This window comes from Halictus rubicundus, chromosome 1 (assembly GCF_050948215.1).
Source record: "Halictus rubicundus isolate RS-2024b chromosome 1, iyHalRubi1_principal, whole genome shotgun sequence".
In the NCBI taxonomy this organism is placed as follows: domain Eukaryota; kingdom Metazoa; phylum Arthropoda; class Insecta; order Hymenoptera; family Halictidae; genus Halictus; species Halictus rubicundus.
This window is the reverse complement of record NC_135149.1, coordinates 29,128,126-29,150,960: the sequence shown is the minus strand read 5'-3', so window position 1 is coordinate 29,150,960 and position 22,835 is coordinate 29,128,126. Positions and strand designations below refer to the sequence as shown.

Below are 22,835 nucleotides of genomic sequence, written 5' to 3'. Positions count from 1 at the left end.
AAAGGTAAGGCAGTTGTGGCATGATTTTAGCCGAAAAGTGCCTTCCAGGGACTGTTTTACGGCGCTTCAAAGTGTTTACAGTTCTCGCTGGCCTATCGGCCTCGCGGTGTTTATTTGCCTGATCGGTATCCGAAGCGGTCCAGAACCTCGGATTTTCTTACACCGTCTTATCTACTATGACTGTGAAATAAATCAAATCATAGCCGAACGGGATGCCTAGACGTCTTCTCACGAATTCAAATCGGTAAAGTCTTGTGACCTGAACAGAGAGCATCAAAGCGTGAAAGTTACAAGGAGCATATTCGGCAGTCTTTTACTATTTTGTATTTTTATTCTATTATTATTCTACTTTTATTTTATATCGTATTACGTGTTATAAGTGTTATTTTCAAAAAAGCGAACAAACCAACAACACTTTGTAGTAAGTTTCACATTTTATCTTTTGTTCATTTTTTTATCCATCTTGATTTACATTTTTATATTTTAGTTTTTATTTTATCCCATGAATATTCATTCCCAAAATGTCAAGACGTTCGAAGAGTGTAAATTTATTATTAGAGAAAATAAATAATATTGATGAAGTGTGTTCCGAAGATGATCAGGAAATTTTTGATATTGAAAATGACAATGCGGAAAAGTATGATCTATTTGAGACCGACTCGAACACCGATGAGGACGAAGAGAATGTTTCGAACGTAGGTAGAGGACGAAAGAGAAGGAGATTTTTAGTTAGTTCCGATAGTGAGAATGGGGAAGAGATAATCAAAACTGCTGTAGACGGAACTGTTTGGCAAGAAGTAAAAGAAGGGTCTAATCCTGGAAGAGCACCTATTCATAATATTTTTAGGGGAACATTAGGCCCAACAGGGTATAGTAAACGAAATATTATACGGTGAGAACGAATAAAATGTACATTATATACACCTAAATAAAAGAAATTATATTTTTATACTGTCAAATTGGCTATTATCTTCATTCTATATTAAAAAATATAAATTGTGCTAAAGACCGGTCATTTGACCGGTCGCGGTAGGGATAGGTATACGTGAAGTGTCGGTAGGAACAGTGTTAACACGTTAAGCGCCAAAAATCAATCCCAGAGAATCTCACAAAATCAGTGGAATTTAACTAATGAAACCGAAACTAGAAATTTTAAATCTGCGATAGGGGATGCTGTCTTAACTCTTTTGGGTTCTAAGGATCCTAATAAAATTCGGTCCTAGTAAACCTAGGAAAAATCAACCTAGTCTAAAGTAAACCTAGTCGAAAATCACTGTCAGCCATATGTGACCGTGTTAAATTCTTCATACAAGTGTCCCCAGACATAAAGGTAACCTTAACACTAGGCTTACGGAGCACTAAAAATTACTATTTTACATTACTTTACAAAAATAACATGATTGTATCTCTCAAAATTTATGGCCATCTTCTTAATAATATATATATCCAGAGAAATCAATTTGTTAAATAATTCCTCATGGATGCATCTTTACAATCTCAATATTCGTAAATTAAAAATATTAGAATCCGTCATTTTGACGAGCCCCGTAAATCTAGTGTTAATGACATTCGAATCAATAAAGTATCCAGCTATTCCCGGACACTTCACCTGCAAGCAAACGGTTTCTAAAATTCATTTACCAATTGTGCTCCTTTTATAAAAATGAACCAATTCAAGGAAGAAAGAATATTAGGGGGGCCCGTAAGTAATCAATTATTTTGGAATCCTCGGAAGGTACGGACGCCGCCATTTTATTACAGGGTTGTAAAACAAAATTGTTAGAATATTTTGAACACAGGCTGCTTTACCGAAAACTGTAAAAGAATACGTGTTTCGACGATCGGTACAGAACTGAAGGCAACACAAATTCTTTGCAAATAATTGATTACTTACGGGTACCCCTAATATTTGCGCGAATCTGACGAACACTGAATTGCTAAGGAAAGAGATGATAACGCGTGCAGGCTCTATTTTTTCTAATCAACTAATTGCACGTTTTGAAAAAATTGTTCAACAGCTAGTTAACCCCGTGGAAGCACCGTCGGCGACCAGACGAGCCCGGAGCTAGAAGATGCCGAGCGCTTCCGGTAAATTCAGCCGTGACACATTCCCGTCTGCCGCGAGTGATTTATCTTCGACGGCAGACGCTCGCATGGCCAATGTCTGTCCACCGTTAGACGGCCAGCGAGGCCTGCGTCTGTGTGCCGTAGAGACAGGTTCGGTCTCGCCGAATCCTTTAACCCAATTTTCGTGGAGAATCCCGGCCACGATCCCCGACGGACCCCGCCCGAAAATGCAGATTCGTCTCCCTCTTGAGCATACCAATTAATTACGCGGCGCCCATTTCGCCGATCTTTTCCTCCTCCGATGGAATCTCGATGATGCGACGGCGCCGCATTCGAATGAGGATTCGGGACAAAAATGAAAAAATGCATATGTATGGCCGCATGCAACCGCGCGCAACTATTAGGTTGGCAAGAAAGTAATTTCGGTTTTCACTGATAGATGGCTTTATGTCTTGTTTGATTGACTTCTGTTAACGTTGCGTTTGTTTTCTTTCTGACATTTCATAACTGCATCTTTTAGGTTACTTTTGAAGCAAATTACGCGTAATTTTGATTAAAATTGTTAGTTCCGTGTCAATTTGAACATGGAGTGCAAAAACGAACATTATAGGCACATATTGCTTTTTTTATTTCCGTAGAGGTAAAAAAGCTGCCGAGGATCGCAAAGATATATGAGAAGTTTATGGTGTGGATTGCTTAACAGAACGCACTTGCCAGAATTGGTTTGAAAAATTCCGTTCTGGAAATTTCTCACTTGAAGACGACCAACGTTCTGGTCGACCATCTGAAGTTGATGATGACCAAACGAAAGCCATTATTGAATCGGATCGTCATATAACTGTCCGAGAGATTGCAAACGGGTTAAATGTCTCGCATACAACTATAGAATATCGTTTGAAAAGTCTCGGAATCGTTAAGAAGCTCGATATTTGGGTTCCACACGAATTGAAAGAAATTCACTTAACGCAACGCATCAATATATGCGATATGCATCTCAAACGAAATGAAATCGACCCTTTTCTGAAGCGAATCATCACTGGTGATGAGAAATGGGTTGTTTGCAATAACACAACTTGAAAACGATCATGGTCCAAGCGTGATGAATCAGCCCAAACCACGCCGAAATTACACCAAAAGAAGTTCATGTTGTCAGTTTGGTGGGATTACAAAGGTTGTGTATTTTGAGCTTCTCCCAAGGAACCAAACCATTAATTCAAATGTTTATTGTCGACAACTAACAAAACTGGACATAGCAATCAAAGAAAAACGGCCAGAATTTGCAAAGCACAAAGGAATCGTGTTCCACCATGATAACGCTAGGCCACACACATCTTTGGTAACACGTGAAAAGTTATTGGAGCTTGGTTGGGAAGTGACGTCACATCCACCATATAGCCCTGACATTGCACCATCAGATTAACATTTATTCCGAAGTTTACAAAACTCTTTGAATGGTAAAACTTTCACTAATGATGATGGTCTGAAATCGCACTTGGATCAGTTTTTCACCGAAAAGGATCAGAAGTTTTATGAGCGCGGAATTATGAAGCTACCAGAAAGGTGGCAAAAGATCATAGAACAAGATGGAAAATATTTTATTGATTAAAGTTCATTGCTTTGATAAAAAAATTGGATTTTATTTCACCTAAAAATACCGAAATTACTTTCTTGCCAACCTAATATCTTTCCATTTTTCGTTAAGCGGCAAATAGGGAGCATTCATTTTCTTTTGTACAAATTGGCCATAACAGTCGATCTTTGAAAATTGTACGCTGAGGAATTAAGTCCTGAAAATGGGGGATGAACGAGGACGAAGACAGACAATGGTCCCCTTATGTCACGAGACTAGACTGCGGATCTTCATGCAGAATAAAAATAGTCCGCATTGATTACAAGAAATGGAAACAAAGTAGAATGTTACTTCTTCACTCACTAATTGTAACCCTTTACACTCGAGTGGTGACTCTGAAGCACCACTAGAAATGATTGTGGCATTATTTCAAAGAAATTACGAGAAATTTTACGAACTATTTGTTACATTACAAAATTTGTATTTAATAGAATTACTAAACATTCAAATATTATATGTGGAAATCGGATCAGTTTCGTATGAATAAAATGAAAATATTCTAAGCCAGAAGAAAAATTTAGTTTTAGAATGAACATAGCGCCGAGTGCAGAGGGTTAATAGATGAGAAATAGTATATCGACATTTGAAATTTTTGAAATTTTATCTGCTCAATTTTGTTGTACTCAATTATATTACAGTGAATTCTCTGATCAGAGAATATTTACCTATGTTAACATAGAATATCGCGCATAGAAGCTTAAAGATTCATATTTACTTCTATGACATCATTTTCTTTAGGACAATAAATGTACAAACGTAAGATTTCGCAGTATTACGGTTCGGAGTTTTCACATATTGATTTCCATACTTATATCGCTATTAAATGAATTATTACGGGTATAATTAGGCTCGGTAAACATTCCGAAAGAAGAATACATGAATGTTAAACTACTTTCTGACATGACTTATTTCCACCTAAAATGGCCATTCGCGACACTGTGCAGGGTCGTGTATCGTCCAGGAGACATACCCGAGTTATGTTTACCTCTCTCGAGCTTCGCGGCTCCTCACTAGGTATGCCCCGCGGTAGTGGGGATAATTCCGCGACATTTATCCTCCACGCCTCGGCGACATATATAGAGAAATCACTGTATTTTCGACAGCAGACCTCGATTTTTCGTTCAGAATTGACAAATTGAAGAAGGTATTTGTGCGCACATGAAGAGAAGTGAAAAATCCTCAGGGGGATGTCCCCGCAGCGGCGATTTGATATCGGTCGCGCGCACACACACGTATTATTGCCGCGCGTTCTCTCCGACGCGTTTCTCTCTTTCCTCCTCCCCCTTTCTCTCTCTCACTCTCTCTCTCTCTCTCTCTCTGGCCGTCACTGTTCGCCTCTTTCCTCGTTCCCGTTCTTCTTTTTGGGCCCCGTCGTCGTCGACGCGCGTTGCCACGCATCGTATTTTCACGCACGCACGCGGAGGCTGCATTTATTAAAAGCGATACATTATGATTCAAAGATCATATCTTTCGATTCGTCTAGACGTCGGAGAGGGAGACACCCTATAAAGTCGTGTGCGGCTGCCCCTGAAACGAGCAGCCGAATACAAGGTGCCTGCTCGCTCATTTCTCAAGCCTCCGGGACACCTCGACCGGTGCCACTTCGTTTCTCTCTCCTTTAATCCTGATCGCCGGCCTAACTCCTGGCAACCCCTAGCGCTCACCTAAAGAACCCGTCGGTAGCTCCATCCGTCGTCCTAGGTGATTCCAGGCATCGATCATCACCTGCGGCCATTAAAAACATACCCGAGGAAGAGAAGAGACACGTCTGGCCAACACGGGCCGCCGTTTTGCTACCGGGTGAAACGGCAGTCAGACGCGGTGAAAGGACATCGAAGTCTTCTCAATTGTGAAAGGATCACCGATAAGGATCAGTATGCAGACTGTCACGCGGCCGATTACGATCTTAGAAGGCTGGGCCCGGTGAAGGAGCATACTGCACAGGCTGCCGGTCTATCGGCCGGTGCATCGGGTCGAGCAGACAAACAGACACAGACAGAGAGAGAGAGAGAGAGAGAGAGAGAGAGAGAGAGAGAGAGGAGCCCACGGTATCAGAAAGAGAGAGGGAGGAGAGACAGAGGTAAAGAAGGGAAAAAGAAAGTAAATTCCGTGCGGTGTCGGGTGAGTAATCGAAGGAATCGCCGAGAGGCCTACGAATCAAGACGAGGAGAAGGTGGTGGTTCGGAAAGGAGGGGGAGGAGTAGTAGGAGGCGAAGGAGGAGGTGGAGGTACCGGTGCAACACGTTGAAGAGGTGCACGCGGTGTTGTGTTCGCCGGAAGCGCGAGAGCGAGGCGAAGAAGCGGTGGCAGGATAGGCCTCTGTCGCTCGAAAAAACCGAGCAGACGACGCGCTGGTAGAGGGAAGAAGAGGAAGACGAAGTGGACGAGGGAAGAGGAAGAACAAGGTGGTGGACGGTCGTGATAAAGCCTCGTGGACCGGGGAAAGAAAAGTCAGTCGTTCGCGGGATTTCGGCGAGCGAGGGAAACGGACGCGGTACCCGAGAAAACACTAAGAACAAGAAGAAGAAGAAGAAGAAAAGACAGTGGTTGAGGAAAATCTGCGAAGCGAGAGAAGTCAGTCGAATTTCCACGGCGGGACTTTGGAAAAGCCGACACGAAGAGGCAGAAGAAGAAGAAGATAGAGTCGAGGCCAGTCGAATTTCTACGAGCGAAGGAAAGGGATCGCGGGTGGATCGAAGGTTGATCGAGCGAGAGCGGATCGGAGCGCAAGGGGAATAGAAAGGAGGCTCGGGAACGAGAAGAAGGAAGGAACGAGCGCGGAGGAAGGGAAAAAAGAAACGAAAGAAAGAATCAAAAGGAGCGATCGTAGTAATGCCGCGCGCCGGTCTCCTCTCGCGGGCTCGTGCTTGTCTCGGAATTAGTGAGTAGACGGAATTATGTCTGTGAGCAGGCCGGGACCGCCGCTCAGTTGAGACTTACTGCTCAGCCGGTGCACACGCGTGCCACACGGATCGCTTTCCTGCTCGCGCGTACGCGTATCGCGCCTTCCTGATGCGATTAGGCTAGCCCCGCGGCCGCCGCCGACGGATCGTCAGTTTGCTCGCGCCTTGTTCGCGCATCGGATCATCGGGAGATCGTTGAGTGAGATCGCGGGATGATGGCTCGACCTGGTCCGTCGATGACAGTGTCGGTTACTTGAGAGATTCCGCGGCAAGTCATTCTTATCAGACTCTCGATTGATTCGGGTAAACAGTGTAATTTTACGTTAGAGAATTAGTCTGTCGATCGCAGTGACGGTTGCTCGAAAGATTGCAACACGGTGTGGTAGCGTTTGTTATTCCTGAATAGACGATATTTTTATTGATCAAACCCTGGCCCAGTGTTGTTTCGGGAGACTGTAATCAGAAAAGTTTGATCGCCATGGGGTTCCCTAGGTACCTAGTCCTGTTGCTGATAGTGTCCGGCATAGACAACGGTCGTTGTCACCATCATCACCACGCGGACGACAAGCGGAGGAAGGATCAGGATCTCGTCGACGGGGAGGATCGCGTGTCCTCCATGAACGTGATCTCCGCCCTCGGCGAGAAGAACCGCAGGAGCCTAACCGGCGAGGACACCAAGGAGAAGCTGCCGTACAGCGATCGCAGGCTGGAGAAGATGCTGGAGAAGGCGATCCTGAAGATCATCACCGGCGATCTGAGCGCCGGGGACATGCTGCTCCTGAAGAGCCTGAATTACAGCCTGGAGGAGGTCCTGGCGATCCGCGAGCGCGAGCTCGGCAAGAAGAAGGACGAGGAGCTGAGGAGGAAGGACGCGGCCAGGTCCTGGACGAAAGCTTTCTACGGCGAAACCGGGGAGAAGAGGACTAGATACCGGGAGAGGAATTCCGAGGAGCCGCGGATCGAAACCGGGAACAAAAAGCACCGACACGCGGACAGGACCTCCTACAAGGACTTCGACTTCGAGGCGTACAACCGGCAGGCGGTCCTCGACTACGAGAACCTGCCGTCGAACGTAGAATTCCAGGGCAAGTCCGAGGCGAGCCTGGACTTCGAGGAAGGGGCAGGATCGGAAGAGGACGAGTCAGCGCGCCGCGACTTTGACAGGGCGATGGCTCCGCACGTGGTCTTCAAGATCCGATACGACGACTCCGAGTTCGACAGCTCGGGCTCCGACGAGGCCAATCGAAGGAGACATCATCCTCCGAGGCACACCTCCAACTCTGCCAACTCCTTTCACGTTTCTTCAAGTCCAGTGTCTGCTGCTGATGCTGTTGCTGATCCGTTGCCGCTTCCTCTGGTCGCTCAGCTAGGCAACAGCATCCAGGATCATCGGTACACGAAGAGCCCAACTATCCCTTCAACCACTACTTCGTTTCCCATTTTAAGCAGCACTGAAACCACCAAGGAGACCAGTTCCGACGATGCCATCCTTGAAGACGCCACGAACGATCTCGAAGAGACCACCGCTTCCAACGACCAAGTGGTTCCGCCCAAGGTTGCGGAGGAAACGGGTACGAGCAAAAAGGTCAGCGAGTACGAGGGCCTCGAGTGGGTCGAGGACGACGTCTACAGGGTGCTGCCCGAGTTCGTGGACTCCCTCGGCTTCGAGAACAGCGGGGACAACGAGACCTCCGACTACGAGGACACCAGCCGCGATCTCCGACGCAACTGGACCACGGAGGAGACCGAGAACGACACCATGGAGTATCAGAACGACACGCCGGACTCCATCAAGCTGTTCATCGCCAACAACAACATCTCCGCCGGCTACATTCCCCTGGCCAACCTCACCAGCTATCAGCAGGTGGCGATAGCGCACCGGAGAGAGTGAGTACTATCGTGATCATGGGGCCTGGGGGTGCACTGCGGTCTGGGACGCGACTTTTTGAGAGCTTTCTTCGAGTTCGGTATGTTTAGATTTGCTGAACATATTTTGTAAATATTATGTCCAACGTATACAGGTCCAAAATATACAGGTCCAATGATATCTTGAGTTTTGGACTCGCAAAAAGACGCTTCTCAGACCACTCTAAGTTATTTCGCTTGTCCACGAGCCGCTGGAGGTTCTGATTAGGGCACGTCAGACATTTGGTCGTCGCATACGTTTATTGCACTGAATTTACGAAATATTGGTGTTTCACTGAGGCGATTTATTAATTAGGGAAAGGAGCGTGAATCTTGAGAAGTGGCCTCTTGTCAGACTAAAATTTGCATTCGGAGCATTTAGAATGGCACTGTCTATTTAAAGATGGAAGAGTCAAAAATTGAGAGTTCAGGAAATTTATTTTTGACATTGCAAGCTGTAGGAATTTTAAGAATAGCGTTAATACAGTCAAAGGCGCCTTCAATAATAATTCAATATTTGTTGGGTGCTTGGAGGATATTTTTAGTGTCTTAGCACTCGAATATAAGGTGTCACTAAAAATTGCAATACATTAGTCAAAATATTTTCTACATTGTTAGGTTGTATGCAATAAATAGACTGCGGATATTTATGCAAAATAAAATTTTCAATTATTGAGAGTCCACGAAATTAATTTTTGACATCGCAAGCTGTAAGAATTTTAAGAATAGAATTAATACAGTTAAAGGCGCCTTTAATAATAATTCAATATTTGTTGGGTACCTGGAAAATATTTTTAGAGTGCCAGGGATGTTTTAACCCTTAGCACTCGAATAGCATCACTAAAAATTGTTACATCATTATTCAAAATATTTTCTACATTCTAAATTTGTTTGTATCTAATAAATAGACTGCGGATCTTTATACAAAATAAAATTTTCAATTATTGAGAGTTCACGAATCTATTTTTTGACATCGCAAGCTGTAGGAATTTTAAGAATAGAATTAATACAGTTAAAGGCGCCTTTAATAATAATTAAATATTTGTTGGGTACGTGGAAAATATTTTTAGAGTGCCAGGGATGTTTTAACCCTTAGTACTCGAATAGCATCACTAAAAATTGTTACATCATTATTCAAAATATTTTCTACAGTATTAAATTTGTTTGTATCTAATAAATAGACTGCGGATCTTTATGCAAAATAAAATTTTCAATTATTGAGAATTCACGAAATTAATTTTTGACTTCGCAAGCTGTAGGAACTTTAAAAAATAGCATGAATACAGTTAAAGGCGCCTTCAATAATAATTAAATATTTGTTGGGTACGAAGAAAATATTTTTAGAGTGCCAGGGATGTTTTAACCCTTAGTACTCGAATAGCATCACTAAAAATTGTTACATCATTATTCAAAATATTTTCTACAGTATTAAATTTGTTTGTATCTAATAAATAGACTGCGGATCTTTATACAAAATAAAATTTTCAATTATTGAGAGTTCACGAATCTATTTTTTGACATCGCAAGCTGTAGGAATTTTAAAAATAGCATGAATACATTTAAAGGCCCCTTCAATAATAATTAAATATTTGTTGGGTACGTGGAAAATATTTTTAGAGTGCCAGGGATGTTTTAACGCTTACCACTGAAATAGCGTGACTAAAAATTGCTATATTATTATTACAAATATTTTCTACATTATTACATTTGTTTGTATTTAATAAATAGACTGCGGATCTTTATGCAAAATAGAATTTTCAATTATTGAGAGTTCAAGAAATTAATTTTTGACATCGCAAGCTGTAGGAACTTTAAAAAATAGCATGAATACAGTTAAAGGCGCCTTCAATAATAATTAAATATTTGTTGGGTACCTGGAAAATATTTTTAGAGTGCCAGGGATGTTTTAACCCTTAGCACTTGAATGGCGTCACTAAAAATTGCTATATCAAAATATTTTGTACATTATTAGTTTGTATCCAATAAATAGACTGCAGATCTTTATGCAAAATAAAATTTTTTCACCTGAATTGCAACGAACTGAAGTGAAATAGACTTTCTTTCTTATTATGTTTAGCAGATTGAAAATAATATAATAGCATATTTAAATTTTTCTAGTATGTTTGCTACTTAAAATTGCACCTACCAATATTTGTCATAAATGCATAAAATCCGCAGTCTACTAAGAAGTTACTAAACGTTTCAGTATTGTACGAATAAATTCCACCATTTTCGTATGTACAACGTGAAAAAAAAAATATATAGAAGGGAAATATTTTCGGTCAGAAGAATTGTTTTGGAGTTAACCTAACTTCAAATTCATTCGAAAATCAAATAAAAAAAAAAAAATAAAATATTCATTCGAAATAGAAAAATACTGAAGGCTGGTACTATAATTTTGCATTGAAAGTAGCTATGAAAAAACAAAAATTGACGAGACTTGTGGGATGACCTGATGCAAATCTGAAGCTCTGACAGAACCTCGTGGTCCGATCGTTCTCACACATTCGAGCGTCACTCGTGCTGCGTCCCGCTTTCGCAACAGACGGCTTTATTGTTAGACTAGTCTCAACAAACTGTGCTTTTTGTGTCTTTTAGAGGAAAGCTAACCTCAAGCTTCGACAGGTAAGCACCTACCCCCGGTCTCGGCGCGATGATCGCTTTTCGGGTAAGGGACACGGTGTGCCGGATCGAACACGGATTTTTCATTTCTTTTTTCTTTTTCATTTTCTTATCCAGGGTTTTTCCTGTTTTTCTTTTTTTTTTTTGTTTTTTCGCGGCGTGGCCCGCGTGGGCCGGCCGCTTTCTTTCTGGCTTCGCTTGCATAATCTAAAAATACATTCTCATCGCAGTTATCTCATTGCTCGTGTTGCACGGGCCCGCGGTTTAGCGCGATAACGACCAGACGCTTTTCACTCGTGCTGCCGTGTTGTGTCTGCATGAAACAAACAAAAAAAAAAAAACGAAAAGAAAAGATAACACCATTCTTCTTTTCCACTCTCGGTTTACTGTTTGAGCTTCTGTTCGTCGATGATCGCGACCGAGAAAAACTCTCGGAACGGTTTTCCAGCCGTGGCACGGGAATACACTTGGACCAGGCCGAATCGTTGAACCCCGACACGTAAAAATATCTCGATGGCCCGTAAAAATATCGTGACGAAACCGAGGCCCGACCAAATACCGCGGCTCCCGCTGACCAACCATTCTGCCGAGTGATTTTGCGCCCTAAACCCTTCCCCCTTCGCTCTAAAAACGCCTAAGTACGAAAATAAACGAGGAGACTAGGCCTCCGCATAACGCGATCGAGAAGCTGTTCAAAAAGCCTGTACATCTGCCACGTAGGATGTGTACGTTCTAAACGATTTTGAAAAGGAAAATGAAAATTTGTTGTCACATAAGCGATTTAAACAATTTTTTGATCGTATTATATGAGGATTACAGGATTTATTGTACTGCTAAATTAATTTCTGGATGGCAAGGTCTTGGTCAAATTTTGATGCAATATTTTAAAAACAATATACAGATCAGTACTTTTAAAATTGTGTAACAGGGGTCCTGCCAGTTAATCTTGAAATCGAAGGTAATTATTAGAAGGAAAAATCCGAGGAGGTCAAAATTTGGAGGGTTTAAAAAGAGATTGAACATTGGGGGTTAAGTTCTGCAGATGGGGGATGAAGGAAGGGGTGAAAATAGATAGCAATCGTTTTATGTTAGACTCTCGAAATTATACTACAAATTATATCAATATATTCTGTCATTTCAAAGAAGATTGTATACATCAAGAATTACAAGGGATGGATAGGGGTGAAGATAAATACTAACCTCTTTTTATCACACTCTTTGCATCACAATATAAATTTACCAAAATATTTAATCGTTCAGAATAAAACACTAAAAATGGGGGATGATTCAGTCTCCCTAGAATGTGTTACAAATTGACTAAAATGTTTCTTCACTTTAAAAGAAAAGGGTTCATTCAAATTGCTTTCTTAAAATAAGGGACGAACAAAGATGAAAAAATATATAAATTGTCTATAAGTATCGATCATTCAGGAACAAAATAATACACTGAAGAATTAAATTCTAAAAATGGGGGATGATTCAGTCTCCTTAGAATGTGTTACAAATTGACTAAAATATTTCGTTAATTGACAAGAAATGGGGTTTGTTAAAATTGCTTTCTTAAAATAAGGGACGAACAAAGATGAAAATATATATAAATTGTCTATAAGTATCGATCATTCAGGAACAAAATAATACACTGAAGAATTAAATTCTAAAAATGGGGGATGATTCAGTCTCCTTAGAATGTGTTACAAATCGACTAAAATATTTCGTCACTTTAAAAGAAAAGGGTTCATTAAAATTGCTTTCTTAAAATAAGGGATGAACAAAGATGAAAATACATATAAATTGTCTACAAGATTCGATCTTTTAGAAACAAAATAATACACTGAAGAATTAAATTCTAAAAATGGGGGATGATTCAGTCTCCTTATAATGTGTTACAAATCGACTAAAATATTTCGTCACTTTAAAAGAAAAGGATTCATTAAAATTGCTTTCTTAAAATAAGGGACGAACAAAGATGAAAATATATATAAATTGTCTATAAGTATCGATCATTCAGGAACAAAATAATACACTGAAGAATTAAATTCTAAAAATGGGGGATGATTCAGTCTCCTTAGAATGTGTTACAAATCGACTAAAATATTTCGTCACTTTAAAAGAAAAGGGTTCATTAAAATTGCTTTCTTAAAATAAGGGATGAACAAAGATGAAAATACATATAAATTGTCTACAAGATTCGATCTTTTAGAAACAAAATAATACACTGAAGAATTAAATTCTAAAAATGGGGGATGATTCAGTCTCCTTATAATGTGTTACAAATCGACTAAAATATTTCGTCACTTTAAAAGAAAAGGGTTCATTAAAATTGCTTTCTTAAAATAAGGGATGAACAAAGATGAAAATATATATAAATTGTCTACAAGATTCGATCTTTTAGAAACAAAATAATACATTGAAGATCTAAATTCTAAAAATGGGGGATGATCGAGGTCTAAACTAGACTCCAATCTCTTTCCATTACAAAATCACGGAATAATTTAGTAAAATTGGATATTTCGGGGTCAACACCAAAAAATAAGGGACACAGGCAACTCCGCGCAGACGATACCTAAAATATCGAAAGTTTGGCGTGACACGGGTGGAACGGGGGTAGCAAGAAGGTGTTCAAAAGCCTCGTGGGAGGACAGAGAGTCCAGCCAGGAAGGACACGCGGTGGAAATTCCGCGGCGGACCCTCAGCTATGTTTTTAAATCGCCCTCCTCCTCGCGCGGCCCTCTCTTCGCGCGGGTGCGAAGGCGTTTCTTTTATTTTATTAAGTCTAGACGCGTAAATGCATTCGTGTCGGCACTGGCGTAGCCTGGCCGGAGAGAGGGAGAGAGAGAGAGAGAGAGAGAGAGGGAGAGAGAGAGTTCTCCTCTCCTCTCCGGTGTGCCCGTCGGTTTCTCGGTCGGCGTGCAGAGCACCGGGGATCCACGACGATCTACAAGCGACAGATAGGCGGGGAACCAGTTTTTCAATCGGTCCGACATTTTCCAGTGTCTCGACGAACTTCAAACGAACCGGGACAAAGAAGGGGCTGGCGATGGGGTTACACGTGTAATGGGGGCCCATTAACCCTCGCACGATCCTTGGAAATAGCGCCGCTAAGTGTCCTTCCATAGCGTTCATCCGTTTCTGTATCAGACTTCGATTCGATCGTTCGCTCCTTTTTCTTGATCCCAGATGAGGCTAAATCCCGTAGGCTAAATTGATTAACCACTTTTCCAACCTTTCAGACATTTCACTCTTCAGGCACTTCATTAACGCTTGAACTTGTATATTCTATTGCACTCTTCAACACTAGATTGCCGGAGCGAGTCAATTTGACTCGTCACGAATCATGTTTTTTAAAACATATGTTGGTTTTTAATAGAATCATGAAGATTTAATTTATGAAAATTAAATTTATTTAATTGAATTATGAGAATTTAATAGAAATATGAATTATGAATTATCTGATCACCCTCATTATCATGCACTACCACCAATCTGTCAGACGGAATCACTAACTGACCAGATACCTTCTTTTTCATCCGGCAATCTAGTGTTAATAATTGCGCGTTTAACACCACTGAACTACAATAATTGAAAGTACTATTCTACCTTTTGTTTTGGAAAGTTAATCGATTTGACAGCACAGCATTAAATAATATCGTTTTGAACAAATACGTCAAACTACAACGCGAAGACAGAACAGTAAAAGATTTTACAGTTGACCGGAATACAAAAAGAAATGATTGAGGATTAAGAGGGTGGCTTTATTGAAAAACGCTGAGAATTAGGCGATCTTTACGAATTTTTACTGAAGAGATTACCAAGCGGTTCTTTCTGTTCGAAGAACATGCACAAATTTTTTCACTGAAAAATACGCGACAGAAATTTATATATATAAACATTAGTGCAAAGACCCCCACCACCATACGTTCACTCGCATAACTTCCGTAATAATGCCAACACGTGCATAATTTTTTTTTTCGATATGCCCACAAAGAGTGGAATTTTCGAACCCAGTAATTAAAAAACTCAATTCCGAACTAAAAATCTCGCTATACCCTTTCAATTTCGCATAAGAGCTTGCGGAGGGTGTCGCGACTGCAGCGCGCCATAGGGGACAACGGCGACTTGAAAATCATTTCGCCGGGTTATGGTTCCCGAGAGCAGAGTTGAGCACCCCCATAATCGCCGGGTGTCTAGTCAGATTGCAGTCAGGACTGCTCTCTTACGAGGTTATGTAACACATTTCAATTTAATGCGCTGACCTTGTCTATGCGTCTCTCTTCCTATGCGAACGGAGAGGGCACGCAACCGACGAAGAGAGAGGAGGAAGTTTTCGCGCAGTGGCTCTCCCCCACCTTGCCACCGGAGAGGATGCAACATGCATTTTTCGGTGGTCGGGAATCGGTGGCCTAAACGGCGCCGTCACAGCCTAAACGGCCGGGGTGCGGTGTGCCCGCGCTATTTCGCAGACCCCTCAACGATTCTCGCCCCGTGGTATTTCTGATCTCTATCGGGAGCTAATCCCCTCGCCCCCCCGTGGACTCACTTTTTCCCCGAGACAATTATAGGAACCGTGAATCACGGAATCGCTTTTCTATTTTCAGTTTCCCTGCTGCTCGCCGAACTCTGACGCTCGAGCCACTCGATTCGACAATCTTGCGTTCGCCACCCACTTTAGCCGACCTCTTTGACCCTGGAGTCCCTCCACCATGCCGAGAGATCTCTTTCGTAACCGCGGACCTTGCCGAAAACGCTGGGCAAATTCAGTTTTCGGGAAAATTACGCTCCCTGAAATTCCACATATTTTTATGCATCGCAAGGTCTTTAATTACTGACGACGTAAAACCTTCTGTTCTGAAAAGACACTGGACTGGTTATCGAATTAAAGATGGAGGCTAGAAGATACTCGGCAAGGTGTGATCCAAAGAATCTTGGATCTGGCCACGTTTATTCATTTTTACTAGTCCCATGGTTTCGAAATTCAATTGGTGGCTTGCATTTCCAATGCATTTTCAATCTCCACTTCAGCAACTGTTCTAAGAAATTAAATTGCATAATTAAAAAACTAGTAGAATTGAATAGGCCAGTGGGAGCCATCATTTCAGAACTGTCTATCGCGAAACTAAATTTCCCTGGGAAGAAGGTGAACTAGCGTGAACGTTCACCTGGCTAGAACGCGGGCCAAACGTTTAGCTACCGGAAAATTCGTAAGGTTTAGCTAGAAAAATAGGACAGTTAGGACAGTTTGGTAAAGGGAGATTCGGTGGTTGGCCAGAAAGGCGAGGAAGGTGGCGGCCGGCTCGATCAGCCGATTTTCTCGATACGGTACCCGGCAAGGATCACTGGCTTGATTCTCATGATGCAACGGCCTCCAGACACCCGAGTCCTTCCCTTTCCCAGACGGCAGACAGACGTGACACGTACGCAACGAGACGGTGTAGAATGCGTGACTTGGACGCAGCTAGATTAACGAGCATGTCTAGAATCGTATACAAGCCGTGGTTATGGAGGTTGCGAGAGAGAGAAAGAGAGAGAGAGAGAGAGATTTCGTGGGGAGATTTCGTCAGCGAAGGTGGCCAGGTCTGTTTCTCGCCTGGCCTGTGCCTGTGCCAGGTTCCTGGAAGGAAAGGAATGAGACAGGCCAGCAACAACAGCAGCACCAGCAGGATAGGGTCACCGAAATTCCTCCACGTTCACCTTCGCGTTCACCGATCTCTTTCTCTTTCTCGGCCGCCCTCTGTCTCCTCCAGCTCCGGCCAGCCTATACCATCCTCCTAGACATCCTGTCTGTCTGGCCGTCGTCTCGTTCCCTGGAAAAAAAGCGACTTTTGTTTCTCGGCCAAGCGACGAGGTCGTTGACGCGCCATTGGCTGCGCTCAAATCTCTCCGTGTGGGCGTACAACGCAGCCACAATCCTTGCCTGTGACGTAGGGCAACGACGACGCTCCTCCTTTTTTTTTCCTTCTCTTCCTCCTCCTCCTCCTCCTCCTCCTTCTCTCCCACCCCCTCTTCCCACAACCCCCCTCGGTTCGGTTAACGACTCACAGACGTCATTATGCAATCCCGTAATCTCACCTGATCCGCCGCTCGCTTGAAAAGCCGACGAGTTTATGGCATGCGTCCGACGAGATAAATGCTGATAGGAATTTAGAGGATCCTGTTGTCTTCCCATACTTTTCCTCGTACTTCGAAGGGATCAAAAATTATGAATAGGTGGAAAATGGTGCCGCCTACACGACCGAGCCGTTTAGCAAAAGATCCTGATCGATCTTGAAGTCTTGACTCAGTTTTCTTGGTGCGCAAAAGGTTTGGATTAGCCCTCCAACCGAAGGATTCTATAATCGTCGGGAATTTAGGGGATCCCGGTGAATCCTGATCCCATGTTTTGATTATCCTAACGCTGGAGAAGGCTGGGAGATGAGAATCGTCTCGTCGATGAGAAAATTAAGCCGTGTCCGAGTTTTCCTGATGTTTAAATCCTAGTTTGCTGGAAAGGACGTCCATCATCGATGAGGAAAGACGTCTGGACGGCCGAGTCGTTCGGAAAGACTTGAGACGCGACGGCGAAGTGTTAATGCTTCTCGAGTAGATGGATAGATTAGATGATCGTTACACCAATGCCCTCGCCGTCTAGCCAACGTCTAGAACGGATAATAAATATCTCTGACCCATACCGTGGAGTCTATAGGTCACTGACCACCGTCCAATGGCCTGGCTCGTCACCCGGAAGAACTTGCATGCAACGCGAGGTGAAAATGTCCACGGCGCGATCGAAAAACGATGATGCTCGGCCCTCGCTTTTTAACACGGAATGCTTTTGTTCGCACATTCGCGCCATTTTCATTTTTGCGGTTTTCGTTGAACGACGATAGCTTGGTCATCGTCATGGGTTTTCCAGTTTTTCCTCTCCCGTGGAGTTTCGTTTTTAACGATGTCCGTTTGTCTGTGCAGCCAAGGCGAGAAGGCCATCGAGGACATTAAATCGAGGGTCCTGGCACTGACTGGAAGGTTGAATAACAGTGGCAGCACGAATCAGGTGCAGCGACAGAGGCTGACCATGTTCTCGCCTAGCTGTGAGTTGGATTGATCATGTCAATTAGGATTGGTCCTGCGGAGTGCGCTGAAATAGGCGAAAAGTTGAAAGTTGAGAGGACGTTGCTCTTGTAAATTAATATTTAATTGAGTTTGGAGATGGAAATTATAGGGAAACCTAGATTGAAACGTGGAGATCATGATGGAAGTGTCATCTGCAATTTTAGCTCCACTATTCTGGCGCACTCTGCAATCATGGTTCATAGTGAATTACGTGTTACATTGAAAATTTGGTCTTTTCTATCAGGTCAAGTGCCAAGGAACACGGACCAAGATGCCTGGGCAGATCCGTTCACAATGAACATGCACTTCCAGCTGAACCTAACGTCCAGCGATCACGTGGTCGCTGCAAAATTGAGGATCTTCAAGCTACCGCAAGAGAACCTGACTTCGTCCACCGGAGGCACTTTCGAGGAGGACGAAGAGGACGAGAAGAAGATCAGAATATCCGTCTACTATTACACGAAGTCCCTGAAAAAGCATCGATGTGAGTTTCCTGAAACCTGTTTGTAAACGTAGTTCATCCCCAAGTGGTTGCATTTTAAAGTCATGATATTATTTTCAAAGACGACTATTTTGATGATTAAAATGCAGTAAAGTGATCAAAGACCAAGTGCCCTGGACCTAGATAATTGCTTGAATTAATTTTATACTTTTGAGTTTATGTATAAATTTGTTTCTTTCTTCTTCAGCGAAGAAACGTCTAATGGACTCGGTGGTGACCCCGTTAACGTCAGAGGGCACCCACCTAGCCTTGGACGTGAGACAATGCCTCAGATTTTGGAGAATGAACTCCCGAAATCCCCATGGGAGTGGTAGCAACCATGGGTTGGTAGTCCTTGTGGAGGACCAAGATGGCCGACCATTGAAGCCAGCCCTCTACATCCAAGAACCATCCTGCACTCAGGATCAAACCACGGATCAGAAGGCATGTGAGTGTGTGCGCTAACAATACTAACTCCGACCTGGAATGTTTGCTTGTGCATTTCTGAGTGATATTTAACACCGTGTGCCGTAACACACTTGGATGGACATAGTTGATCCAGAAACGCGACGATCGACCGTCGTCGCCATGGATCGCGATTGTTTGTGTTGGCAATGCTGCACGGTTTTCACGTTTTTGGTTTTGAACACGATTCACGATCCTATCGAGACCTGGTAGCTTCTTCTGCTAAACCTTAGAGTCCTGAAAATTCAAAAACAAATTAGTTCAAGCATCCTCGAAGCTCTGAAACTTCAGCTTCCTTTAATTTTTCAAAAATATTCAAAATATTTGACGTCGAGGAGGATGAAATTTTGCTTGCATGTCTTCGACATTTCGAAATCACAAATTCAAATTACTCTGCCATTCTTTAAATTCTTGAAAATTTAAATTCAAATAATTTTTAAATCATTAAATGTTGTTTGATTTTTAAATTCAAGTTTAAATTCTTTCAATTCTTAAGAGCTTATAAACTTCAAGCCCAACTTATTTTTAAAATTCTTGGTGCTCGTTTAACGTTTTGAATTAAATTGTTGTTGGTCTCGTAACGGATAGAACACGTTTGCAAGCATTTCTTTCCCTGAAATAGCAAACAACCATACTAAAAACAACGATTTCTTTTCTCGTTACAGACCAGCTCGTACCTGCACTTTTCCTCCGAGCCTGTGCTCGTTATGTTCGTATCGTGAACGGTGAAAGAGTGACGTACGTGAATTGTAGGCACTAAAACGTTCACGCAACGGTGAAAAGGGACGATCGTTACAACGTAATTTATTCGAATCTAAGAAGACGAAGAAGAAGAAGCAGCAGCGGCAGAAGAATCACCAGAGGCCGCTTTCGCTAATTAGCGTTTTTCAAACGTACCAATTTCCCGCGTCGAATCGCGGGAAGAGCTGGTACCAATCTGGACCGTGAAAAAGTACCTTTTTCGCGGGTCGATCGATTGCAATAACTTTTTTTCTACGTGATCGTCGAGAGAACGATTAACAAATTTTCTATCGTTGTTCTAGTTATTACGGATAAGTCTATCTTCATCGTTGTAAAAATCAGGATAATTTTTCTCCTCTTTTTACACGTGAGAACCCGGTTGCGCCACCTAGTGACATTTCTCGAGACGTTTGATACGCCGCCACCATTTTGAACTGGTTCGAACCGGTCCGAGTGGTGAACAGTGGTCGCGGAGCTCGTTTTCGTCCTGTCAAGAGGTCCTGTCCCGGACGAGTCCTTCGCAGAATAGACTGTCTTTCGAATTGTCGTAGCTTAAAGAAAGGAATCGCGTTATTTAAGTAAGCAAGTAAGTTCGTAGTTTGTTGTTGATTATACTTATCTGGTATAATGTGCGCTCGGTGGACGGACCGGTTAGGACCGGTTCGCGCGTCGCTTTTTTCCGGCTAACATTGCGCGTTAAATGTTAAACGATTTAACAATGTAAATATCAGCGGAGCTGCGTCGATAGGCGGATTAAGGTGATTAGATTATGTTCGTTGACCTCTATGCACACGCTGGCACGCGAAGCGAGACGGTGCACACGCGTGTGCACAGGTCGTGCCCATGACTGATGTAACCAAATGTCAATCCTTAGAGGTAGATATTTATGTTATACTTATTAATTAACACGTTCGCACCGAGTCTTCTCTGATGCAGGTACAATTTCAGCGAATTCTTTGGCCGAGGTATGTCGCAGCGAAAGGTTCCCAGGTATAAGTGTCTATTATGACTAGATTGTGGATTTTTATGCAAAGTAAAAATTGTATTCACTAATTGCAAGATACAGGAGGCTACGTAGGGATTTGGGTCTTTGCTTAATCATTTTAGTAAGATGAACCTAATATAAAAGCATTTTTGAGTTCTTTAAATGTTTTCGTTGTTCTGTATTCGACCTGCTCGTTCTTGTCATAAGTATATGAAATCCGCAGTCTAATTATGTCTGAGGAATTGAACCGCTTAGAACAGTTTGCCTATTTATTTTAAGACAGAAGTGTGAAGGATCTGGAAATTTGTACATGCGTCATCAGGTGCGAATGTATCGAGTAGGCTGCCCTTAAGGCCTTTTAGCTTAGATTATGGGTGAGACCTGGCGACAGGGAACTGTTGTCATCTACAGACTGCGGGTGTTCTTGCCCAGTTAGTTCTGTGTGTGAATTTATGCGACATCGATGTTGAATAAAATGTTATTTACTGTAATAAGGAGTCACTGATGTACTAAAATAGATTATAAAGCGAAAGATGATTGGAAAGCAGAGAAAATATTTATGTATCTGGTCATTCTAAGTTGCGCGAATTTCTTCTGACTTTTTCAGAAAGTGAAATACAAAAGCTCACTACCATTAGAGTGTTTCATATATTTTTCCATGTATTGTTTCATATATTTTTCCATGTATTGTTTCATACGTTCACATTACTCTTGGAATGATCCGATACGAAGTAATTCGTAACGAATTGCTTGTAACGCTGAGACAATAAGAAGCTACAATAATGACTGATATTCAAGATAGAAGTTAAATCTTCCGCTAAGTGCACTTGTGATTAATTATACACATAGTGCAGAACGTAAAGAACAGCTGAGTCACTTTTTGAACTGTAATGAAGTGTATCGACTATTCATTAGAATCTCATTTTTTTCACTGTATTACGTCTGAATAACTTAAACTTCATTATTTAACAATTCCGTCTTAAAAATACATGTAATTACGACTGCATAACTTAGTTGCATCATTGAATAAACCATTAGCCCGATCATTGAATAACTGAACAATAAAAAATACAATTAAAGGTGTCACGAAAGAACAAGACGAAAATTATATTAATATTTCCAACAAACTAGAAGTAATCGGAACAATACTAAAGTGTATTGAATATTGTGTTTCGAGGACTTATTAATTGATACAGTTCTACAATTGAAAAATTATATAATTATTAAACCGTAGGAAAAAGCAAAGTCGTAATGCAATGCTGAGTTGCATTTTGCGTTGCACTTTGATGTCTCAGTCCCACAGTTGAATGATTAAAAAAAAAAATATATAAAATGACAATTGAATAAAATACTTAAAAAATTCTGGAGAATCATATGGAAATTTTCGATGAGTTAAAACAATGAAATATTAAAGTGATCGTTGCACTAGTGCACAAAGCCCCGCAGTCTAGTTAGAGGCTACCCCCTTCGTGCTCACTTCGCACATAGTTCATCGGTTCACCCGAGAAACTTACGCTACTTATTATTTACGCAAATGTCCTATAAAACCGCGATCACTGTATATAATGTATATTTAATTATCCGATTGCGCAGAAATAAATGCATTGACGTCGAATCTGACCGAGGTTTTCTCTCCGTGGTAATGCATTAAATCTGACCTCTGTCGCTTTTAAATTGCGCGCCGCATTTACGATGAACGCGCACTTCCCCGATCGAAACAATCGTTTCATGCGCGCACACGATTCTGCAAACAAGCTTTTCGTAACATAAAACAATATTTTATAGACTTTACAATAGATGTTTACGACACGTAGCATTGTTCGTCGGAATCGAATTTTCGCGCCAAATTGCTGCGTGATTTCTTTTTTGTGACATCGGTTTCTACGAGATCCGAGTCCAGAATGCATTAAACTTTTTTCTTCCATTTTTCATTTCAACATCTCCAAATCG

The 22,835-nt window shown here is 42.0% G+C and overlaps 1 protein-coding gene across 3 annotated transcripts; it reads left to right on the top strand.

The window, feature by feature from the left end:
- The first annotated feature begins 6,266 nt into the window (after window positions 1-6,266).
- On the top strand, window positions 6,267-22,500 carry LOC143360246 (uncharacterized). Of its 3 annotated transcripts, none has more exons than XM_076798952.1 (6): window positions 6,268-8,487; window positions 11,104-11,130; window positions 18,070-18,191; window positions 18,458-18,697; window positions 18,903-19,138; window positions 19,825-22,500. In XM_076798952.1, exons 1-6 carry the CDS (start codon window positions 7,079-7,081, stop codon window positions 19,879-19,881), a joined length of 2,091 nt encoding a protein of 696 aa, XP_076655067.1. In that variant the 5' UTR covers window positions 6,268-7,078; the 3' UTR covers window positions 19,882-22,500. The 3 variants fall into 3 exon arrangements, with proteins under 3 accessions (XP_076655059.1, XP_076655067.1, XP_076655049.1); XM_076798934.1 differs by having other exon boundaries at window positions 18,903-19,142; XM_076798944.1 differs by lacking the exon at window positions 11,104-11,130 and having other exon boundaries at window positions 6,267-8,487; window positions 18,903-19,142.
- Window positions 22,501-22,835: the final 335 nt, after the last annotated feature.

What these genes read in the sequence shown, in the direction of transcription:
- LOC143360246 (XM_076798934.1), top strand. Translation starts at nt 7,079, where the DNA reads ATGGGGTTCCCTAGGTACCTAGTCCTGTTGCTGATAGTGTCCGGCATA. An exon ending in CTAACCTCAAGCTTCGACAG is followed by an intron (nt 11,131 to 18,069) that starts GTAAGCACCTAC and finishes TTGTCTGTGCAG; the next exon opens with CCAAGGCGAGAAGGCCATCG. An exon ending in AACCACGGATCAGAAGGCAT is followed by an intron (nt 19,143 to 19,824) that starts GTGAGTGTGTGC and finishes TTCTCGTTACAG; the next exon opens with ACCAGCTCGTACCTGCACTT.